Source organism: Sprattus sprattus (genome assembly GCF_963457725.1).
Source record: "Sprattus sprattus genome assembly, chromosome: 19".
Lineage (NCBI taxonomy): Eukaryota > Metazoa > Chordata > Actinopteri > Clupeiformes > Clupeidae > Sprattus > Sprattus sprattus.
The window spans coordinates 10,614,700-10,629,819 of record NC_137917.1 but is presented as its reverse complement, the minus strand read 5'-3'; the positions used below and the strand labels follow the sequence as shown (position 1 = coordinate 10,629,819).

Genomic DNA, 15,120 nt, shown 5'->3' with positions numbered 1-15,120 from the left:
CACACACACACACACACACACACACACACACACACACACACACACACACAGTTCATTCAGCCATTTATCAGTTCCTTTGACACTTTCCCTCTACTTAATTTCTTCTTATCTGGACAAATTTACAAAGTGCACTCAAACACGAGGCCAATCCATTACACCTGGCAGCCATCCATTACTTAAGCAATAAGGTTCGAGAGGCAGTACGGTATCGTCAATAATGTACTTGTTCGAGGGAGTTGTTAGGCCCGACGCGCAGCGGAGGGCCGGCAAACCCTCGAACAAGTACATTATTGACGATACCGTACTGACTCGAGTACCTTATTGCTTTTATAACACGGTTGCCAGCGACTCCAAAATATTAAGTACAATTAAAGTAAACAGTAAGCTGCCTTTCAGGAGAAAAAAATGTGTAGACACCAAACGTTGTGTATCGCATTTCAGTAGCCAAGAGAAAATAGTCCCCCTTTGTGTGGCTGTTGCTATGCAACAGACAAATAGCATTGGGAATTTAACGTCTGTTAGACCTAGCACAAAAGCTACGTGTGTTTCAAATAGGTTTTTGGTCTAAGCGCTAAAAGTCAACTACAAATAATATTCGAGACTTTCAGTAAAGACTTTCAATACTCTGCAACATTCGCGTAGCACAGAAACAACTAACCGAGTCAATTTAGACATATAAAAAGTCGTGTAGATAGCTTAATTCACATGAAACATTCCCCACTACTTTAGCCACAACACGCCGCCATCTTGGATAGATATTTCCTTTTGAGTGCGTACTGATATGGAACGCTCAGGTAGATGAAAACAGGTCGTACAGTTACTATACCGTAGAATATAGCACACCCCGGAACCAACTCTCAGAATGGTGGATTCCATCTACCCGTGTTATAATTCCATCTACCCGTGTTATAAATGACAATAGCCACCTCCAATCTTGATAGATTGATTAGTAATTGGAGAGACACAATAAATCATTCCCTACTTCCTTCAACATTGACCATTACAAATTAACAAACTGGATTTTAGACTGCAAAAGCATCTGTGTTGCGTTTAAACATACAGAGCTTATTTAATCTCAAATGAAAAAAAATGTAAAAAGCGCAAAGGAAGTGGGAGAGAGTGGACTATGCGTAAGACATTAATCTGCACCAGAAATAGATGTGGGCAGTTTGTAGCCTTTTGGAGTTTCCCGTTTCCTCCATGCGAGGTCACTGACCTCCGTCTAATGACCTCGGAGTCTTCCCTCAGACTTCCACGCTCAGGCTCTTCAAAGGGCCCAGCGCTGCACAAAGGCTCCCCGAGCGGCCGGGCCGTTTGAAAACATGTTGCGTGGTTACAACAGCGCTTCCTGAGAACAACAATGAGCCTCTGTGAAACGGGGCATCTTAGGGAGACAGGTTCTACAAACATCTACATTTCTGAGGTGGAAAATAAATTCAGTTCCAATTTGATTGATAGATATACTAGAGACATACATACTTTTTGTTTTATACAAATACATAAACATCCTAGGTCTCATTACGAGATGGAATGTAACATTTTATATATTCTATACGTAGATAAAAGAAAGAAAAAGGTCGAAAAATGGACAGGAGGGTACGTGAGGTAATGTAATGTCATGTAAAATGTAACGGCTAAAAGGCCCAGCTGGTGAGCACCAGACCAGGAGCGTCATGTCAACAGGGCCATGGCTGTGTCAGAGGCTTCAGATACACGCTCACATTCCTGGGCACCTCAGCACTGCCGTCTCCCCTGACTTTCAACATGGCCCTCATACATCTTCCCCAGCCCGCCTGTCAGAAGAAAGGCCAGTGGTGGTGGACGGAGCCTGGGCAGAGAGGAGGGGTGTGAAGGCCTGTGTGGTGTGAACAGCAGTGGGGGTGGGTGGGGGGGTTTGTGGAGGGGCAGAGATGGGGAGAGGTGTGAGATTCATGCCCGTCTCCATCATCGGGACCCCAGGAGTTCAAAGCCACGGCCAGCCAGCGTGCCCATCTGCGTCTGTGGGGGTCGGTCCTCAGGAGACAGCTTCATTACATAGGCCTTAATCCACAGAGGGATGTTTTCATCCAACACGTTGGAAAACACACACGACCAGCTCCACATCACAGCATCTAAGGGTGTGTGTGTGTGTGTGTGTGTGGATATCATTATGTCTATGTCTGGGTGTTTCTGTGTGTGTGTGTGTGTGTGTGTGTGTGTGTGTGTGTGTGTGTGTGTGTGTGTGTGTGTGTGTGTGTGTGTGCGTACGGTGTGCGTTGTGTGTGTGTGTGTGTGTGAGTGTGTGTGTGCGTGCGTGCGTGCGTGCGTGAGTGAGTGCGTGTTGTGTGTGTGCATGCGTGAGTGAGTGTGTGTTGTGTGTCTATATAATTATGCCTGTTAGTGTTTCTGTGTGTGTCTGTGTGTGTCTGTGTCTGTCTGTGTCTGTCTGTGTCTGTCTGTGTCTGTCTGTGTCTGTCTGTGTCTGTCTGTGTCTGTCTGTGTCTGTCTGTGTCTGTCTGTGTCTGTCTGTGTCTGTCTGTGTCTGTCTGTGTCTGTCTGTGTCTGTCTGTGTCTGTCTGTCTGTCTATCTGTCAGAGAAGGAAAGGGAAATGGACTGCTTCAGTAAAAGCCAGGCTCGCGGCAGCCATCTTGCCCACCATGAATCCAAAAATTAAAGTCCAGAAGCCTCCCTGCTGTGTACGGGATTTTCTCTTGTTTTATTAAATGCTCCCAAATACATCTAATGATTCATAACACCTATAAAAATCACCCAAACCAACACCAGATGTAGCTGTACAACCTCAATGCAAACTCGGCCAATAAATATAAGTGACAAATGAGGCTGTGTTTTTTTCTTAAAGCATATGTAATCCTGCGGGCTTTCCAAGGTAGCCATGGTTATCAGGCTTTCCAGGACACACCCCCCCCCCCACCAACCCCCAGCCTTGAATTTCATACAAAACTGCAGCCCTCTTTGTCAGAGTGCAGGAAGCAACACTCATTTCCAATCAAATGGCCGACCAATGACAACACAAGCCACTGAGACACAGGTAGATGACTGACAGCCAACGTCCCGCCCTCCCTCATATTCTGCGTCTTCCCATTGGTGGACTCGAGGTCGGGCCGCTGTAAGTCTGCGAACACTCGTAGTGGGTAACGCGCCGCAGCGGAGAGAGCCGAGAGCGGTCTGGCGAGCGGGGCAAGCGGCGTAATGAGGCGGCACACCTCAGCTGGCAGCCTCTCAAGCCCCCGTGCAGCAGGACACTAAATAAATCTCCCTCCTAACTAGCAGTCTAGACGACCCTCCCCTGCTTTCACTTTCCCCCCGACCCTGGAGATGACTTCTGTACTGTGCTAATCAGGCTATTCTTAGAGCGCTGTGACCCTTCTACCCTTCACACTAAGACCTGCCATGTGTTCATGCACTGATGATGGGGACATATCTCACACTCAACATCATACACTGTTTATTTTCTGATGATTCCGCAAGACTGCAACGTTAAAATGAACAGTTTATTAATACAACGTTCTTTAGAAGGCCCAGGTTTGATGTTTAATTCAGTGTTACAGGTTCAGGATGGTTAAGTACCTGCAGACTTACGTCTGGGTGAAAAGGTGCAATTTATTTAGTGCGCTTAGGGAGTCATTACAAAAGCATGCAGTACTTTTTGAAAGTCTGTGTGTGTGTGTGTGTGTGTGTGTGTGTGTGTATATATATGTGTGTGTGTGTGTGTGTGTGTGTGTGTGTGTGTGTGTGTGTGTGTGTGTGTGTGTGTGTGTGTGTGTGTGTGTGTGTGTGTGTGTGTGTGTGTGTGTGTGTGTGTGTACTCTGTCCCCTAGAGGGTAGGAAAAGCACCTGCACGCTCACATTCGTCACCGCCCCAGTCATGCCAAGAGAAAAGAGCTGGCGTGCACTGCTCTTAAAAAACAACAAAAAAGAGAAAGATGAAAAAGGAAAAAAGAAAAAGCCTCATGCCACATCAAGGCTGAGTTACAGCCTGTGACGAGACCCGACGCTCTCCAGTTGGTGGGCTGGGAAGAGGTGGGGGTTGGGAGGGGGGGCGTCTGGCCTCCAGCTTCGTCAGGTGGCCCCTCTTGGGAGACGTTAGCAGGGCACAGGGAGTGGGGCAGGGGGTTAGTGAACGATGCAGGTGGCACTGCACCCCCCCCAAACACACACACAACCCATGCCCACCACACTGCAACTCACACACACACACACCTCTCTAACCCCCCCCCCCCCCCCCCCCCCACACACACACACATTTTTGGTCCCCCTTGTTTTTTACAGGCACCCATTTTATCTGGGATAACAGGTTTAACAGCCGGGCCAATTGGGAGTCGCGGCGGGATCCCTGTGAAGTGAGCAGCCTCATGAGCTGCCTTTCATTACGCCTAAGCAGAGCCTGATGCAGCTCAGCTGCACTCTAATTCACTGCCAGTGAAAGTTCATTTAATGGGACTCCAGCTTTTTTCGCTCAGTGTGTGTGTGTGTGTGTGTGTGTGTGTATGTGTGTGTGTGTGTGTGTGTGTGTGTGTGTGTGTGAGTGTCTGTGTTGTGTGTGTGTGTGTGTTGTGTGTGTGTACATGTGTGAGAGAGAGAGAGACTGTGTGTGGATAAGAGAGAGAGAGATTGTGTGTGTGTGTGTGTGTGTGTGTGTGTGTGTGTGTGTGTGTGTGTGTGTGTGTGTGTGTGTGTGTGTGTGTGTGTGTGTGTGTGTGTGTTGTGTATGAGTATGCATGCCCACTCGTAGAAGTTAATCACAGGTCTGAGACTGGGTTACCTTATGAGGCGATGTGCTCCCTCAGTAAAAGCCCAGCTTGCTCGGCACTGCCAATGAAACCAAATATGCCTGTGCTGGGCCAGTCCTCACCTACATCTCCAGCACTGGTCTCAGGTCATTCACAAGTCACACTTTCATTCAATGCATTTCTCCACTGTGGCTATGACAGGGACTAATCATCTTCTACTTCAACCAAAAGCATACAGGACAGGGGCTGGGACAGGACTTACTGGTTAACCGTGGCACAGGCAGACCCATTAGTGACATATTAGCCACAGCTAGGCCAAACGCAGAGGACCGAGTTGGAGTGCTCAAACTGTGCTTTCATGGTTGCCTTGGAAACTTAACCATTACCTGGGCCAAAGTGGTTCAGAGTATAACCTAGAGAAGGGGGGATGAGGAGAAGGAGGAGGAATCACCGTTTGTGTGTGTGTCTGTGTGTGTGTCTAAATGAGCAGCAGTATGAGGACTGTGTCCATGTGTATATGGCAGTATGTTTGAGAGCGAATGTGTGTATGAGTATCAGAGAGAGAAATGTTTGAGTATGTGTGTGGGTGTGTGTGTGTGTGTGTGTGTGTGTGTGTGTGTGTGCGTGTGTGTGTATGTGTGTGAGTGAGTGTGAATGAATTTCAGAGTGTATCTGTATGACGTGTGTGTGTGTGTGTGTGTGTGTGTGTGTGTGTGTGCATGCGTGCTTGTGTGCGTGTGTGTGTGTGTGTGTGTGTGCCCATGGGTGTGTAGTGAGAGTGTGCTTTCATGTGGCGGCTGGAGAAGCCCCTGTAGAGCAGAAGGAACAAGTGCCAAGTGATCAGGGGAAGGGGAGACGTGGCCTCAGTGGGCACACACAGGCCATTAAACTACTCCTGATCACCTGGAACTATGCTACACCCCTCTCACACCCACTCACACACAAACACACACACACACACACACACACAAACACACACACACACACACACACACACACACACACACACACACACACACACACACACACACACACACACACACACACACACACACACACACACACACACACACACACACACAGGCAAAAAAGCAGATGCACACTCATACATTCATACATACACACTCAAACCCTCACTCAGTCTCTCATTCACAATTCACACACACACACACACACACACACACACTCACACTCCACATGTGGCCCTCACGGTGGGCACGCTGACATCATCCCTCGCTCTTTCTCCCCTGCTGCCCTAGCCGTCGCATGCAGGGCGCTGATGGTCAATCCAGAGGCTGGATGTGAGATCGTATAGCTTTCCTCTTAACTCATGGAAAAAGCCGATACAGGAATATATCTGCCCTGCGAAGCTACTGCTGGAGACAGACATAATAAGACCACGGCACAGGAATGTACACACGTGTGTGTGTGTGTGTGTGGTGTGTGTGTGTGTGTGTGTGTGTGTGTGTGTGCATGGGCGGTTGTGTGTGTGTGTGTGTGCATGGGCGGTTGTGTGTGTGAACAGTGTGTGTACACATCAGAATCTGTGTGTAAGCTCTGTGCAACTTAACAAACTAAACATCTTGCCTGTTGTTACTGCCAATGGTCGCAGACTCTCATATCACCGTAGGAAGCTACTGTCTGCTTTAACAGAGCACAACACCAAGTCCAAAAGCCCACATCACAGAGAGTACTCCTCAGTGCAAAACAGACTCACACAAAACAACGCTGGGCTGGACTGATTGTGCCGACCTTGTTTTATAGTACCCTGTTCAATGGTAAACCTTAGTTTAATGCACCCGGACTATGATCACCACCTGGATTCAGTTGCTCATATCATGAATGGATGTAAAACGTACAAGGGACTCTATACTACACGTTGTGACCATATTGTTGACTTCAATGCCACTGCTGTAAGTGCTGTGCTACTAAGAGATGCATCTGGGCACAAGATGTTTTCTGTAACATCCCTAACACCCCTAATTTTGTTTTTGTAGATGACCGTCAAAAAGAAGCGACAGTCTTCTACATGGATGTAGCCTTCTCTGACGTAGCCTTATCTGACAAATAGCCTTCTCTGACATATAGCCTTCTTTGACATATAGCCTTCTCTGAAACCCTTAGTTGCAAATATCCATGAGCTAGACTACAAATATAGGTTGGTGATTCTGATATTTGGCAGCCTTGGGTATATTCAGAAACTGAAAGTTACTGGTCTCCGATTGGCAGGCCTACTTAAGAAAAGTGCCAGACAGCTGGCAAAATTTTGCTCCTTCTTAGCTGTAACTGGTAGCCTTGCTGTGTGGCGCAGGCAACTTTTTCAGTGCCATTAAGGGTATATTATCTCTGGAATGCTATCCTCTTTAATGTTATCCTTTATATTAGAAATGTGATTAGCGGATTCAAATAAAGAATGAAAGTGTGTGTGTGTGTGTGTGTGTGTGTGTGTGTGTGTGTGTGTGTGTGTGTGTGCTCTTGCACATAAGGCTCTCACTCTCTGGGCTGAAGGAGTCGCATACCTCAACCACAGGAACATGACATCTCTGAGAGGCTTGCGTCACACATGAAAAGGTTCCCAAGACAAATATAAATAAATTAAAATTAAACATTACCACCTGCCGGCCCCTCTGTTGATCCAACGGCTGCATGTCACTCCGAACAAGACCTCACATTCATACCAAGACACAAGGGGGGAGGGGACGTAGAAGGAGGAGGAGAGGGTGTCACTCTTCCACCACCTCCCTCTCTCTCTTCTCTCCCTCTCCCTCTCTCTCAGACTCCTTCTCTTTCTGTCAGACCAGTTCATCGTCATTCTTCAAAGTGTAAACTGTCAGTCGGGTGTCTGAGAGGAAGCCTAGCCTTCGGTCAGCCCAGGGTAAGAGGACTCACCGCGAGGCAGGAATGCCTCCGTTTAGTCATGGGGTCAAGTGCGAGATGCCAGAAAGAGAAACAATGTCTAGTTCCCCCCCCCCCCCCCCCCCCCTCTACTCTCCATTGCTTTCTTTAGTTTCCCCCCCCAAAAAAACAACCCAAAATAGCAGGAGCCTGATTCTGCTCATAGGAGGGCAGGAGACACTTGAAAAAGCCCTGTGGTGGGGGGTGCAGCTGGAAGCCGTCAGCGCATCGGAAGTCAGATTCAGCAGCTTACAGCCACGCTAAAATCAAATGAGCTAGGAAAGGAATCCAACGCGCAGGATAAGGATGAGAGATAATCCTTTTGAACAAAGCACAGAGTAGATATTTGTGCGCTTCGCGGGGAGATGGAGCGAGTGTAGCGCTCGTCACCGGCTGCATTCTGGCTGTCAGGGAGCAAAGCGTAGGCCGTGTCTCTCCGTTCGGGGTGCAGTCTAGCGTTCAAAAGCTGGATGAGAGGCGCACATTCTTGTGTCAGGGAGGCTTTCGACAAGACCGTCACTGTTATTGCTTTTCTTGGTAAACCCCCTGGAAGGAGAAACACACGGCGAGGGCATTGATCTTGACCGTCTGTGAGGTGAGGAACGTACTGATTGTCAGGGAGAAGAACAACATCCGCTTTGACATCTGAATCTACTATTGCTGCAAACGTGCAAGCGCAGGCCGACGAGCCTGTTCATATCAAACACACAGCAAGGCTCTTATTAGGACCAGAGAGTGGGGAGCAGAGGCAACAGCGCCGCTGTGGTTAGGACTGGTGTGCTCAGAGTGTGTGTGTGTGTGTGTGTGTGTGTGTGTGTGTGTGTGCCATGTGTGTGTGTGTGTGTGCCATGTGTGTGTGTGTGTGTGTGTGTACCCTGTGTGCAGGCAAAGTCAAAACCATATGCGTATCTGACATGTTTAAATCCAAACTAATTGAGCGAAATCGATTCCCAAGCAGATGTTTTATAAGTAGTGCTTTTACAGACGTCCATACTGAAACACAGGGTTGTGTGTATGTGTGTGTACATGTGTGTGTGCGTGTGTGTGTGTGTGTGTGTGTGTGTGTGTGTGTGTGTGTGTGTGTGTGTGTGTGTGTGTGTGTGTGTGTGTGTGTGTGTGTGTGTGTGTGTGTGTGTGTGTGTGTGTGTGTGTGTGTGTGTGTGTGTGTGTGTGTGTGTGTGTGTGTGTATGTGTGTGTGTGTGTGTGTGTGTGTGTGTGTGTGTGTGTGTGTGTGTGTGTATGTGTGTGTGTGTGTGTGTGTGTGTGTGATCATAAGGGCACAGGTAAGCCTTAAGAGGGTGTGTTTACAGGATGGCTCTCAGTTGTCCAGGTAAGGGCAAACAGTAGGACAGAGACTCTTTCATCTTCAGCACTCAACTGCACTTGCTGATCCCACTGCTGACGCCAATGTCCTTTCCCCAAGTGAGGTTTTCCATGGTAACATTAAATCCATTTAAAACAGGAACTTAGAAATATATTTTCCCCTCGCCACAGAGCTGGTAAAACACAGAGGAGGGAGACATAAAACCGGGAAATATTTTATGTTTGCTGAATTCTTTCGTAATTATCTGGAGGGGATTTTTTTTTAAGAAAAAAATGAAAAGAACAGAAACAAAGCGAGCACTTGCCGAAGCATTCCCTGCTGCCTTTTTTCTTACTGTTGGTTTCCTCCGAGGCTGCCGTGCCTGCACACTCATCCATCATGATGGGGGAAACCCACATGCCTCTGCCCGCAGAACAGAGCAGAGCAGAGCAGCCTCTCTCTTAATGCACAAGCCCAGCAGAGCCCAGCAGAGCCCAGCAGAGCCCAGCAGAGCCCAGCACAGCCCAGCAGAGCCCAGCACAACGTAGAGTGGCTCGCAATAACCTCCCCAAACTTCCCCCTTTTTTTGGTGAGATAATCGTCGCCACAACACATGCTTGGCGACAGGAGCAGGCACTGTGAGGTTCCAGCAGCAGTGACACACTCGCCCTGATGGGACAGTGCTCGGCTCCCATAGCCAAAGGTGGCCCGCTGCCACTGTGGTCCACACCACTCCATCACACACACACACACACACACACACACTCACAAAAACACACACACTCTCTCTCTCTCTCTCTGTCATATATAGTATTCTGATATAGACCTATTACTTCATATAGACCTATCTTACTCTACACACATAAATACAAACCAACTTGCACTCAAAAACTCTGCTCAGAGGTATGCTACTCACTGCAGCTCTGTGGGAGAACTGGGGATATCCTATCCTAACAGGCCTAACGTGCAGACCAGAGCGGATGCTTGTGGTCCAATATGGCCATGAACTTGCACATAGCTCAGCTCCTCACTAAAAACACAAACTGACACACAAATAGACAAACCCGGGCTGTGACAGTGTGTGCTAAAATATCTCACTGGCTGTTTTTAGAAGGAATTTTTCTTGCTCGCTTCTCCCCAGTGCATATTATGCGTGGCAGTTATGGGACACGATAATGAGAAATTGCAATGAGTTATCGTTGCAGAAATGTGTTCCGGGGGATTAAATGGTCATGAACAGCCCAAACATTTCACTGCATGAATGTTTGAGACGCTGTGTTTTCACGCCGCAGGGACAGACTTGGATCCTGGGCGGGTGAGGGGAGGGGTGAGGGGAGGGGGATGATGGACTGTGGGGACTCACCAGTAGGCGGGCAGGCGGAGCAGCTTCCCGTACAGCGCCGTGCTGAAGGAGGGGATGATGGGAATCAGAGGGAGGAAGTTGCTCTCGGCGTCCATGGAGCTCAAGCCCACCTGGAATCCAAACACCTGGAGGAGAGGAGAGGAGAGGAGAGGGGAAGAGAGGAGAGGAGAAGGGGGGAGAGGAGATGGGAGGAAAGGAAAAGAAGAGGTTAAACAGGGGGATGAGAAAAGGGGGGAAAGTGAAAAAAGGAAAAGAAAACGAGAGCAGGAGAGCAGAGAGGAGGAGTAAGAAGGCCGGAGAGAAGCGCCAAGGAGAGGGAAGAAGAGGAGAAATGAGAGAGAGAGAGAGGAGGAAAGCCAGTCAGCTCAGTCTGTGCCCAAACCAACCACTTGAAAAAATAATTGAGCTAATTGTTTGGCTGGGAGCTGCATCAAGAATAAAGCCCCGTCTGATTCCTCTGATCTTTCAGCGGCGGCTGCGGAGCCATCCCCAACATTCAGCCTGCGGATCCCACACATTTCACCTCACATAAACCACCCTCGCCGCCAGCTGAAAAACACCTCATTGAGTTTCAGATCTTCACATTTCAACAGTTACGCTTTTTTACCAGCGCAACCACAGATAGCTATGACGACTCGCAATGAATAAAGAAGAGGGGTGGGAAAAAAACATCTACTGACAGCACTTGGACTATTTGATTAATTAAATTAGGGAACTCTGTCGCGGATAAGCCATGTATGAAAATATTTTTACAGGGCAGATGAGGTTTTTCCAAGCTCTTGGGTACACATTAAAAAAAAACCAGCCCTTAAGTAATCCTACCAGCTCCTCCGACATTTAAGGTCTAAAGGCCAGTCAATCTAAACACAGTCCCTTTAACTAACCACATGCCTTTTAATAATAACCAAATTAGCCATGCTCCTTATTCACACACTCAATCGCTCTCTCAGGATCTCACTCTCTTTTCTTTCGTTCTCTCTCTCTCATTCACACACACACACACACACACACACACACACACACACACACACACACACACACACACACACACACGGGAATATCGGTCATGTGTGTTTACATACACAGACCTTAATAACTGACATGCAGACACAAGCCATCGTTAATATGCAGCATTAGAGGAGGACCAGAGCCAGCTGTGAAAACAACAACTGTGCCCTCAGCTGCCAAGTGTGCACGTAGCCTGAAGCACGTAGCCTGTAGCGTGTAGCCTGGGCTAAAAAGCCAGAGCCTAGTGCCAGACCACTGAATCACATCTCACAAACGCCTGCACTTGACCAACACTTTCATTTCACAGCAGTCAACATCAACATTAATGAACCAATTCATGTAAGGAAATGGCCCCTGCACTTCCTGTGTGTTTTTTCATTACTTTTTCTACTTTCTACGGGGCGTAAGGCAGGTACATCTGAAGCTTAGGATTGTCAAACCTATTTTCAGTGTCATCATTATTTTCTTCCTTAACCTACTGTGGCCATAGAGAAAAGTGTCCACCAATTGTATTTTTATGAATGTGAACTTAAGAAAAGACAGCACATTTATAGTGTGAAAAGACGTTGCTAGCTTGTTCTGTGGTCTCACGTTGAGCAAGAGTAAATGAAAAACAAGACTTTATTATGCTGAAAGTCACGCTGGATAAAGGCATCTCGTTTGTCGAAGCACAATGCTGTAACGTAATGTAAATGTAAAGAAAACAGGCAAATGTATGCACTTTTGATCTCTCTGCAGATTTTAACTACATCCAAAAAAGAGCTGGAATTCATTCTTGTTATTTTTCAGCATCCTCAATGTACTTTTCCATGAGTGCAATACGTCGGTGCACATTCACGCTCCCCTGAGAATTGAGTCTGGAAAATAGGGAATTTGTTATGGTGTTCCAAAGCAGACACAACAGCAGAGAAAATGGAGTGCGCCCAACTAACAAACCTGTTTCGCCAGACCCTTTTGAAAGACCAAGAAATTCGTTTGAAAAAAAGAAGGTTTAAAAGGTCAGAAAACCATCCATTATACCATCCATGTAACCATACATTATTGTTATTATTGTTGCTTGTGCAATGCCGACAAACCACATTAGCGAATGGATGGAAAGAGACCAACCAAACTAAAGCCATTAGGGGAAATACATTATAAGGGCCCCTGGAATAATCATGGGACTATAATTCAACCCACTTTCATTTCTAACAGTGGTTGAAAAGGTCATGACCTCCTGTCAGGTCTATTGATGTCCATCAGTTCCATCAGAGATGAGGGGGGTCTGTTGTCTGTTTGTTTATGTTAACAGCCAGACACACTTCCTGCTCTTGTGCTGCCCTTTCTCCTCTCCTCTCGGCTGGAGAGAGAGACGGAAGAAGACGCTCCTGCAGAGATGCTCCCCACCAACCATCATCACTCTTTCCACCCGCCACCCCAGATAGACCCCAGACAGCAGCTCTTTGACCCTGGTCCACACCTGATGCGGCCCTGATCTTGCGTGGCTCCAGGCCAACATCAGCCCTTCTCTGGTCCACAGTCTCTGAGCGAGCCCTAGTCCTCCAGGCCTGAGCAGACACCTACGTCAGCCCGGCTCTACACCCACTCTGGCACCGTCACGCCTCCGCCTACCTGTCACACACACGTCAGCCTGGGACCTCCATCACATCACATCCCATTCTAAAGTGGCCCGTCTGACAGCCTCTCAACACCTCTCCATGAGTCATCACAGTCTCCAGAACACTATATAACTACTTAGAGTAGTCTATCAATACAGCACCGGCTTTCCCAGATCTTTATCAATGCAACCAGTGAGTTTTGTGTCTGACTCCTGCAGTAGCTCAACTTTTAGACAAGACAACTGATCGACCCAAACTGTGAATGAGTATCAGTTTGCCACCTGCTTGTCCTGTTCGGGACAGATAGCTGATTGGAACATGATGGGGATAAGAACTGGGCTTTAGAACTCTGAGTTATCACATGACAGGGGGTGGCAGATAGCAGGGTAGTTTTCCGTAGATAAGGGCTCTTCTGGTGATCGTCATGGTGACCAGGCTTTTCAGCAGCTAAGCCCTGACCCGGGGATGACCCCCAATGATAAGCCGCTGTCAGGCTGGCCTGGAAAACATCTGAAACTTAGGAAAGCACCTTATTCCACTTCTTCAGACAGGAGTGTTCGTTTAGGGTAATATTTCAGCCAATGACCACCAGTTACGTTCCCCTTTCCAGACCCCCTGGCAGAGCTATTTCTAGGGCAGTGACCTATCCCTCAGGGTCATTAGGGCTTTTTAACAGGAGAATTTTAGTTTGGTGTGGGACCACAGACAAGAAAAATGGAGGACTTCACCACGTAGTCTCCGCAGAATTTCACATTTCTACCATTTGGGCTCAGAGAAACAGCTCAATCTACAATGAGAAGCCATGTTACATGTTTCAAGTCTCAAATCAACACAAACGGAACACAGAGATCTCTGAGAAACTAACAATGTGTGTATGAGCCTCAGACAACAGGGAAACAGAGAAGTGACTGAAGCCACCTGAGTCTGTCAGCAGGCCTGAGGCCCATGGACACAACACTTTCTCCTCTGTCCATTAAAGGTGCAGTCCGCCTAATACACTTTCTCCTCTGTCCACTAAAGGTAGTCCTGGCTCTGTAAACACAGTTGCTTGGACAGAGCTATTCAAATATTCAGCCTATCAACACCTTGTTTCAGAGTCACGGAAGAGATAGTAAGAGAGAGTAATTTGATTGGCTGTTTAGCTCAAATATCACCAACGTTTCATGAAAATCAGAAGTAGAGACTTTAAACACCCTCACTCTGACCCAAGTAAGGACAGCTGGGGTGACGTCACCCGCTGTGACTCTTTCCTAGCACCTCATTAGGCCGATGTGGTAAACAACTTGGGACGCTTCCTCAGGAGGTGTCCACTCGGCGACTCATTTGTCTTCTAAATTCAAAATGCAATCAATGGAAGGGATAAACATTTCCTGTCCAGTACCTTTCCAGGAGTTGTGTGGGTATTGTAACAACAAGGGTAAAATTGCTTCAGTTTAGTCTTAGTAGAATATTGGTAGTATATTACCATACCATAACTATGTCTACCTGTGTGGGTGTGTGTGTGTGGGTGTGTGGGTGTGTGGGTGTGTCTCACCTTGAAGTAGCAGTGTGCATTGCCAGTGATACAGAAGGTTATCAGATGGATAGCTGGAGGGTGTGTGTGTCTATCTCACCTTGAGCTATCAGTGTCCACAGCAATGATTCAATGGGTTATCGGAGGACTGACCAAATGTGTGTGTGAGTGTGCGCGGTCGTGTGTGTGTGTGTGTGTGTGTTTGTGTGTGTGTGTGTGTGTGTCTAAGTGTTTGTGATCGAGTGTGTGTGTAAGTGTGTGAGTGTGTGTGTGTGTGTGTCCAAGTGTTTGTGATCGAGTGTGTAACTCTCACCTTGAGGTAGCAGTGTGCGTAGCAGTGATGCAGCAGGTTATCAGAGGGCTGGGAGAGGCTGCTGGCGGCGCTGACCAGCTCAGGGGCGTACATGGGCTCTGAGTGCTCCAGGTTGACCCGCTCCACCAGCAGGCGAAGCACCGGCAGCGGCCGCACCGCCTGGAACACCGGAGCACTGACCTGGGGAGGAGGGATCTGGGGGGGGCATCGGGGAAAGTAGAGCTGCAGTCACAACATGCTTAACATATCAGCAGTCTATCACACATATGTGGAAATAATATACAATGTGGCATATGCTTGTGGTCTGGCCGTCTATTGGCAGGACCATGAGTATGTGTGTGTGTGTGTACATAGGCATGCATGTGTGTGTTTTTGTGTATACATGCTTGAGTGAC

The 15,120-nt window shown here is 47.8% G+C and overlaps 1 protein-coding gene across 1 annotated transcript in view; it reads right to left on the bottom strand.

The window, feature by feature from the left end:
* The window catches only part of vps13b (vacuolar protein sorting 13 homolog B), a 338,610-nt gene that overhangs the window by 264,238 nt on the left and 59,252 nt on the right, over window positions 1-15,120 (bottom strand). The window contains 2 exon segments of the mRNA XM_080857284.1: window positions 10,294-10,418; window positions 14,726-14,920. Of these exon segments, the coding sequence (XP_080713410.1) occupies window positions 10,294-10,418; window positions 14,726-14,920 (320 nt within the window).